This window comes from Pteropus alecto, unplaced genomic scaffold (genome assembly GCF_000325575.1).
Source record: "Pteropus alecto unplaced genomic scaffold, ASM32557v1 scaffold88, whole genome shotgun sequence".
Lineage (NCBI taxonomy): Eukaryota > Metazoa > Chordata > Mammalia > Chiroptera > Pteropodidae > Pteropus > Pteropus alecto.
In genome coordinates this window covers 4,764,131-4,773,734 of record NW_006494611.1, presented here as the reverse complement: position 1 = coordinate 4,773,734, position 9,604 = coordinate 4,764,131, and the positions used below count along the sequence as shown (strand labels likewise).

At 40.3% G+C, this 9,604-nt stretch overlaps 1 protein-coding gene across 2 annotated transcripts in view; it reads right to left on the bottom strand.

Moving 5' to 3' along the window:
- Positions 1 to 5,476, bottom strand: part of KNG1 (kininogen 1) — a 22,628-nt gene extending 17,152 nt beyond the window's left edge. For both annotated transcript variants that reach the window (XM_006926898.2, XM_015599886.1), the window contains exons 1-3: positions 5,282 to 5,476; positions 2,379 to 2,489; positions 1,280 to 1,364 (exon numbers count right to left, since the gene is read on the bottom strand). In XM_006926898.2, the coding sequence (XP_006926960.2) occupies positions 1,280 to 1,364; positions 2,379 to 2,489; positions 5,282 to 5,476 (391 nt within the window). The remainder of the gene's footprint in view (positions 1 to 1,279; positions 1,365 to 2,378; positions 2,490 to 5,281) is intronic.
- Positions 5,477 to 9,604: the final 4,128 nt, after the last annotated feature.

Genomic DNA, 9,604 nt, shown 5'->3' with positions numbered 1-9,604 from the left:
TCTGGAAAGATTTTTAAAAATTAAAATAAAGATTTAAAATTTTGAATTCTGAAACCCATTTGACTAAAAAGGTTTCAGATGAGGGACTGTGGACCTAGTAGTAATTTCTGAAGGTGTGGCAAAGAGCTTTTTTTCTCATAGTATATAAGTGCTGTGTTCTGGATAATGTGAAAATTTGCTTGTGAGATAGAGTTCTTACACTGAATAATAAAAAGCTACTCCAAGGAAAAGAATTTTAATTACTTGTGATTTTTTTTCTGTTTTGGACTGTTTTTTGGGGGGATGCAACTTCTTGCAAGAGCTGAAACTCAAGAAATATAGTTTTTGTGGGTTCCGTACAGATTACTAAATCCAGAATAGAACAACTGCCACTCTGGTGAGGTTCAAGAGAGTAGCTGAAAATACCGTTCTGGAGGCTCATATACTAAAACTCTATCTTGTAGAAGGCCAGATCTGGGATGGCTTCTACGACTGATGTCACCTAGATGTGCCCATTTTTCTGTACCCAGCCCCTCTGCCACAAGAGGGAAGGAGCTAACGGGGTTACATCTGTTCATGAGTTGCTCCATACTTAGAGAGTCTACTATACCAGTTCTGTTCATGACTAGCCGTGAGATCTCAGGCAAAATACTTAACACTGTTGGGCCTGCATTTCCTCATCTGTAAAATGGGGATATTAATACTTGCCTCACAGAACTGTTGTGAGAATTAAATAAGTTAATACATGTAAAGCGACTAGAACTGTGCCTGGCTATAAGTGCTCAATAAAGTTAGCTATTATTACTTTTATCCTGATTATCATTAGTACATTATTATGATTATACCTTCAGGGGTATCATCTAGTTTCAATCTACAAAAATGCTGTGCGCAAGAACTATTGCAGTCCTCTTTTATAGATAAAAGAGAAGCCGAAAAAGATGAAGAGCTTTTGAAAGATTCCAGGCCAGGTCTGGCCTCAAAGCTTGTGCTTTTCTCACTCTAGGATGCTGCCTACAATTGAAGGCAGGTCTTATGTCTTCTAGTCCTTTCACAGGGCCCTGGCACACACCTACTACAGTACCACTCTCAGGAAGAGAATCTGGATAGTGCTGAGAAGATGACTGGCGGGAGCCTGGCCCCAGCCTCAGGACTCTGCTGCTCTTCCCCTCCCCCACTCCAAAGCTGCAAATGGCTTCCCTACCACTGCCCTCTGGAGGGGCTTCTTCTATGTTGTGCTCCTGGCCCCACACAGAAATGGTTCCTTTTCCCCCAAGGCACCACCACCAGATGTGTCAGCTACCTGGAGTAATCTGGCAGGTCTGGGTAGCCACAGAGAATTTCATTTTCTTTCTCTTCCCCACAGTTGCTGTGCATTCTCCTGTGGCCTAAACAACAACAACAACAACAACAACAACCAGCTAAAACATTTATCTTAATCTTTCAAATGGAAAAGTGCATCTAGTTCTGTTGCTAAATATAACTTTCCTTCTTTTTAAAAAACTTGTCAAGATTTTTTCTAACAGAGTTTTGAGACACAGAATGAATGCTTTTTTAGCCTAATGAATATTATTTATAAGCCACTGATATTCAAGAGACATCGGAGAAGAGGCAGCATCAATGGTGAGGTTTTAAAGTAAAAGTTTTTTGGTTAAGCCCTGGAGATATTTCTTTTCCACCCAAATGGACACAATGCCCTAGAACTAGCCTGCTAAACTCTTCTCTTGACTTACCTTTCAACTTCAGTGTTCGAACTGCAAACAGGATGCCGGTGTTTTGACATTAAAGCAGTGAATCCATGGACTGTGGAAAAAGTGGCTTGCTTTCCTAGCCGATACCTTCTGTAGTCTGCCTTAATTAAGGCCGAATAACCAGCGGTGGTGGGGCAAGCTGATGTCCGGCATTTAGTTAGGATAGCCATTGTTATTGAAACAGGGACCTTTACATAATGTATCTACTTTTACCCTCCTAGCAGATAAGGCCAATTTTATCTTCCTTCTAAAGGGAGTGCTTGGGTTCAGAGTGGTCAGCCAGTTGGAGGCAGACTAGGATTCACACTCAGACCTGTGCAATGGAAGCTCCCATTGTCTCCCCTTACCAGCCCTCAGTCTTGGCCCAAGTATTGATCTGTAGTCTCTCTGGGTCCACTTGTCCCAAATAGTCGTTGGAGTTCTCTTCTCATGGGAGGGCTTTCTCCACATTTAACAGCTAGCCTCTCCACGCCCCTTCTGTCTACGCAAGTACCCAGACATAAAGCATTCGACTTTTCTATACATTTGAGGGTTTATGTGTATCCCTCACAAAAAGACTCAACAATATTATTCATTGTCCCCAGCACTAGTAAAAAAATCTGGCAGGCTCAATGGAGAAAACTGGAGGCTCCAAAATGTCAGCACACTTACAGCTTGTTCAGAATCTTTGTAGTCACAATCTTGCCAGGTTTTGCCACTTTGAACAGGACAGTCACCCTCCTTGATTTGGTACTTGAGGGAATAAAATATGTCAGGGTTTTCCTAAAAAAAAAAAAAAAAAAAAGCAATCAGAGATATGTAGGGTTATGAATATTTGATCTCGATTTAATTAAACAAGTGCAAAACATCTATTAAAAATGATGAAAGATATAAATGTTTACTTAGAAGAATGTTCGTAATATATTTTTTGAGTTACAAAGTATTATCCATAGTATTAGCCTATTTTTGTAGTATCCGATTTATATGTGCGTACATGATTTTTAAAAGTCTGGAAAGTCACTCAGCAAAGCTGTTAAAATGTCTATCAATGGTGAGCGTACAGTTATCTTTGCCTTTCTTTTTTAAACAAACATTCCTGAATTATCTGAGTATTTTTTTAAACAAATACATATTACTTGTACAACTAGAAAGTAAACAAACAAGAGGGTTTTTTCTTTTTTTTAATTTTATTTCTTTTATTTTTTTATTTAATTGAAGAAATGATTTAATTTTTTCCCCTGTCTACCTTCCCCCTCCCCTCTCCTGGGCTTGTTTTTTTTTATTTATTTATTTAATTGAAGAAATGATTTAATTTTTTTCCCCTGTCTACCTTCCTCCTCCCCACTCCTGGGCTTGTTTCATTTTTGAAAAAAAATGTTAACAGTTATCTCTGGATGGTGTGATTAGTTGTGGGTAATTCTAGTATTTTTATTTGCTTTGTTTTGTTTTCTGTTTCTTTCTAGCATGTCATGAAATAATAAGACTTTTAAAGTGCAAAGGTGCTGAGTTAGATGAACTTTCAGAAGCAAAATTCTGGCATGTGCAGCAGCAAAAGGACCTGGCAGGTCTTGTTGTCCAGCCCTTCACTTTGCAGGTGAGAGAAAGGAGCCCCCCTCCCCAAGTAGATGGAGCATAGTTTAGGCAGCCTCCCACTTTGGAAAGGCAGAGCTAACCCAGATCCTAGGGTTCTTCACTTGTGGGGCAGGACTCTCTCAGAGTCTGTGCCGGTCAGAATATTTGCATCTGGGAGATGATAGAGTTATAACTGCACACAAATTTCATTTCTTTAATACAGTTTTTTTCTGATTCAAGCTAGTTTTGCCCAGATAATGGCATAGTGACTTACTTGCTTTTTTCAACCTTCTCCTTTGTATGCCTGCTCCTTTAATCATTAAGCCTTAGGTCTATAATCATGAGAACAATACATTTCAGTTACACTAAGGATAACATTTTAGCCTTAGGTGTGTGTGGGAGGTGGGGGGGGCGTGCAGGGGAGCAGGTTGTTGAGAGCATTGGCTCACCTGTGTCTCCAGGACTTGTGCAACTCTCTAAAATAAACCTTACTTTCTTTGCTGCAAAACCTGCACATATCTCTTCTTTGACTCAGGTGAGCAAAGGAAGACAGACCCCATTTGTTCCGGTAACAGTCAAATTAGATAGTTTCTGAGGTTCCTTCTAGATCTCAGATTTCGATAAAGTAGTGGTGTGATATAGACAATGCCCACATAGCTAAGATTCTATGGACATTTTAGGAAACACACACACACACACACACACACACACACACACACACATACACACACACACACACATTTGCCACAGATGTCAGCCAATGAAGATAGCACCAATAAAATGTTGCTGAGGGCCCCAGGACTCACATGACTATACCAGTTTGTGAAACAGAATGGCTCGATTTTACTTTCAGGAAAAAAAAAAATGTCCACTGGGTTTTTTTTCTTTAATCTCATCATGTCGAATGGCTGGATTTTTTTTCCACTGAAGTAAACAATTGTTTAACCATCTCAGAGACAGTGAAATTCATTTAAACTATTGAAAGATTTGTATTTCTTGGAATCACATGTCCTGTCAGGATTTGTCTTCAACCCGAGTGCATCAGTAAGTGATTAAAAAATATTAAAAACCAACTAGAACATTGCTGTTATCCTTGATGCATTCAGCCATGTGGATTTCATGGTAGGTATTTTGTCTAATGCAGTAGAATCATGTTAATCTCATTTCTGACTCTTCATAGACATACCCCACACTTTACCCTAGCTTTATTGAGGTATAATTGACAAATAAAAATTGTATATATTTAAAGTGTACAACGGTGATTTGATATACAGACACTATGAAATGATTACCACAAATAAGTTAACTAACACAGCATCACCTCAACTATCTGTGTGTGTGTGTGTGTGTGTGTGTGTGTGTGTGTGTGTGTGTGTGTGTGGTGAGACTGCTTAAGATCTAGCCTTTTAGCAAATTTCAAGTATACATTACAGTATAATCAACTCTAATCACCATGCTGTACATTAGATCCCCAGGACCCATTCATCTTGTAATCAAAAGTTTGTATCCTTTGACCAACATCTCCCCATTTCTCCCACTCCATAGCTCCTGGCAACCACCATTCTACCTTCCGCTTCTGTGAATTTGACTTTTTTAGATTCTACTTATAAGTGAGATCATACACATACAGTATTTGTTAGATTTACCCTCTTAAGCATTCCCCTCCCCATTTGAGGTCTAGAGACCTTTGTATTTGAGTCTAAGTCTGCTCATCTAGTAAACCCTTTTGCTGAGGCCTGAGTTCCTGGGTTATTTCACACTGCACAGTCCCTTTCAAATGATTCCATCCACCTTTCTTTAATTTCACCATAGGATACTACTCCTTTGATCTCAGAGGAAGGCAACCTTGGTGGCCCGAGGACTAGTCATACCCTGCCCTGCAGTCCTAGGCCAGAGAGTGGTCTTTATTAAGAGCTGTAAGCTTCTACCTTTGATTATCAGTTCTTTGGTGATTGTGTGTGTGTAATCCCAAACAACCTCAAGGTTAAACACGCCTCACTCACCGTCTTGGTGACTTCAGTTATGCGATACAATACAAACTGGTTGCCACTTTGGTTTCTATCATTATATTTCTTCAGAGCTGCGTCCACAGCCTTAAATACATCCTCATCATTGCAGTCGATTTCTTGCGAGTGGTACTCCTGGGTTATACTTAGCGGCAGCATGGAGCAAAGGAAAAGGATGGCAGTTAACTTCATGATTTAACAGTCTCCCTCTGGGAGTTTCAGCAAGAATGGGGAGCCAACTTGGATGCTGATTTTAACTCTTCTCAGACTTTTATCTCCTCTGCCTCAGCACTCCAGGGCCCTGATTGGATATACACTATTTGCCCTGTTTGAAAGGGACAAATGACTCTGCTGGGTTATCTAAGCAGATTTCAGGTTGAAACATTACAACACTGGGGTTGTGACCTGTTTGTTTGTATTTGGGAAGCAAGTGGGAGCACAGAACACATTTCCAGGTAATTACATAACTCCATATAGCAAATCAGAGCAGAATCTAATAAAGGAAGAGAAAAAAACACCAACCACCTCTGTTATTCTCTTTTCCAAATGACTTGCCCAAAGCCATTTATGAGGGTCACTACATGTGACAACAATGCAACAATGCGCAGACATCTTTCAATAAAATTTCTTTGCAAGATATCTAGCTGCAGAGAAGCAGGCTGCTACCAATCCTATTGCATGCCTGGGGAACCTATGCACAGGGACACACTGAGTACAGAGAGTCTCACACCAGGACATTAGCACAACTGAAACTGAAAGGTGGGCATCCAATCGGGTCTCTGGCCAAGCCAGCCTCTTTCCATTCAATTGTGTTAGTTGTAGAAAGAAAAGTGCTCCCCAGGGTGGAGGAGACAGGTGAGAAGCGTAAGAAGATATGGGCTGAGTTATGCCCTGCTTACCCTGTCCTTGCTTTTTGTTTCTGCTTTGGTCGATGTAGGGGTCCTTCACTCACCAAACCTAGGTGACCTTCCTTATAAAGTCCGACTGTTGAGGGAGAGGAGGTCTAAGGGTGGGTTCAAGATGTGGGCTAGCTCTTAGTAGATGCTTGCTTTCAAGTCCTAGCCTCTCCTCACCCCCAAAAGATGTTTGGCTTCTTTGTTGTTGTTGATAGGGACTCTAGCTTGGCAATTCAATCTCCCAAGAGCCTCTGAAAGAAGGAGGGGTCAGTGTGGGCTGAATGGTGGCCTTGTAGCAGAGTGGCAGGAACATGTGTTTAGCAGGAAGTCTAACCTTGATTGCAATCTAGCTCTGTTACTTAATTGCTATGTGATCCTGAACAAGTCAGGGTCATATAGCCTTTCTGAGCCTCAGTTTCCTCACCTGGAAATGTGAAAAATTGCAATACCTTAACTAGATTTTTTGAGGAGTGAATGAGAAAAAGGTACAGGGCCTGGTAATTAGTTCTTATAAATTATATCTAATATTAGAGTGGGATGGTTAAGAATCCCCGACTTACTGAAGCAGTTTCAGGTGCGTGGTGATGGCAGAAGGTAGATTCGTGTGTGTGTGTGTGTGTGTGTGTGTGTGTGGTGGGTGGTGGTGGTGGTGGTGGTGGTGGTGGTGGTAAGGGTGTAGGAAGTAAAACTAAGGGTGAAAGAGACTTGAGTAAATCCTTAGGCTGGGAATAAGGAGGGGCCCACAAAGATGTAGAAGCTGAAGATGGGAGAGTGAAGGCACGACCGATGGTGCATGCTCCAGGAGGAGTTAGAAAGGAGCACAAGGCTGATCACGGCAGGTGTTTCAAGTGAAAACTCAGAAACAGGACTTGGCAGAGTATATAGGCAGTATAATAAGCAGGAAAGAATGTGACTTTGGAGGAGGCTGATTTGGGTTCTCATCCCAGTCCCACAATTTACTGACTATAACAAACATTAAACGTTCATACACTTTTTTAGCTATCTATAACAAAAAATCTAGAAAAGGTGCAATCAATGGTATATTGTCTAAACCTCTAGCACAATGTAAGCTCCCTAGAGTAGGGATTGTTTCTTACCCCATTATTCACCTGCAGCAACTTTGTTTGCATATTATAAATGTATTTAACTGAACTTTCAATCCTATTTTTCTAGGTATTATTTCCAATAACTCAAGCAATGTTTGTGAAAGTACTTTATAAATTATAAAACACTACTCAAATGCTTCTGTAAATTATTAAACTGTTGTGGTTTTTTTGTTTTTGTTTTGTTTGTCTTCCTGAATTTGTTCTTTCTGTCCTCTTTATCCAAGCAGCCAAACCTATGTTCACATCTCCGTGAAGGAATGTGATTCTGCAGGGCTGATTGTTTATGGCTGGTGCCTGTTCTGACCGGTTGTTGTATTTGCTTTCGCTGGTCAGTGCTTGTGCCATATTGGTTATTAAATATTTGGGGGATTATCGTGTGGCTCCAAGAAATGAAGTCTAGCTGTACTCTAAGGAGGAAAGGGATATGGGCTGCTACCAACGCCAATTTTTTAGGGAAGGAAGAAGAGACCCAAAGAGGTTTAATTACTTTCTTAGGATCTTATAATCAATAAATTGTAGTACCAGGATTAGAATCCAGATTGGCCTCCTCTCAAGTCAGATTCTTTCCTACTCATTACACTGCCTGTATATATGGCCAAGTTCTATTTTCTTTCCAGTTTTATTGAGAAATAATTGACATACATCATATAAGTTTAAGGTATATAGCATGATGCTTTGGTTTACATATATTATAAAATTACTGCAATAGGTTTAGTTAACATTAATTGTCTTATAAGATAAGATAAGAAGAAAAAAATTTCTCCTTGTGATGAGCACTCTTAGAGTCTACTCTCTTAACAACTTTCCTGTGTGTCGAACAGCAGTGTTCACTATAGTCACCATGTTGTACATTATGTACCTAGTTTTTATTTATCTTAAAACTGGAAGTTTGCATCTTTTGACCACCTTCCTCCAAGTCCTGTTGCTGAATCTTCACTCGAAATACCCGCCACGATCAGCCTTGTGCTCCTTTCCACTTCTCTTGGACCATTCCATCATCAGTTATGTCTTCATTCTCCTACCTTCAGCTTCTCCATCATTGTGGGCCCCTCCTTCTTCCCAGCCTAAGAGCTTATACAAATCTCTTTCATCCTTAGCTTTTCCCCCTCACACTCCCCTCGGTTAGAATCTACCTTCTGCCATTACCACTTACCTGAAACTGCTTCAGTAAGTTAGGTAGAGAGAATCTAAAGTCTTATTAGCTTGTGTCTAAATGCTTAAGGTTGATTTGGAAAGAAGGGAAAAGAAAGGTGATTCAAATGTAACAAAAGAGTCCCCTGGCATCGAAAAATGAATAGAGAGAAATTTCTGAGACTCGAGAGTCCCCTAGCCTGGGAGAAGAACAGAGAGGAGTGGAGGTCTGGAAGCAGAGGACACCTTTGCTCTGCTTTCTGGACATATAGCCTAAAAGGCAGCAGGATCCCAGGAAGAGAAAAGCCATGTGATATCTCTGGGCAGACATGTCCATCAGTAGTCTTACAGAGACTCTTATATTCCCAGTTGGAAATAGAAATAGCGCATAACTTAGACAAAGAATGATGTGAACAGGGTAGTAAGCATCCCGCAGCAGGGGGACCTGGTGGACCAGTGGTGAAGAATCAGGCTCCTCTTGTACCCACCACCCAAACACCTTGACACTATGTGAGAGTCTTGGACTGTGGCACAACTTTATGTGGGAAGCAGCAGGATAGAGGAACTCCAAGAAGGACTGAGGTTAAGTTTCATTTTATCCTAGTAGGATGACGATCTGAAATAGAAATTAATGTGTTCTGAAAATAAAGTAATATTTCTGGTGCCTCTGAATTTATGGGCATGATTCATGCCTGTAAACTTCTTTGCAAATTATAGCCTAAGCTTTGTTTGCTTCATAATTAAATTTAGAACTTATTTTTTCAAAAATTAATGTAGAGAACTGGAAATAAGAAGTAGGAAAGAATTTAGATCACTTTTATAAGAGTAATCCTTTATGTGATAAATACATGCCTTCTTGGTATGCCCAGCTACAGCATAAGTACCAAGAGGAAAGCTGCTAGAATTAAAGGAGTTAATTCCAGGAAATAATGACCTTCAGGGCATCAGAGATGTGCCTCAAGTGGTTTATTGGCCAGTGAGAGAATTAACTTCCGACTTGTGGCACTGAGATCTTCCCTCTCTCCACTTGTCTTTTCTCATGTTGTCTCCTCTCTCACACGCATTTTGCCCCATCCTGAATGTGAAAGTAAGGTTTAAATAACTTTTAAATTTTCATTTGTTACTGGTTACATTTTATTTATGGTTCGAATTCAGAACATTATTCATTTTTCAGGGAACTCAGATTT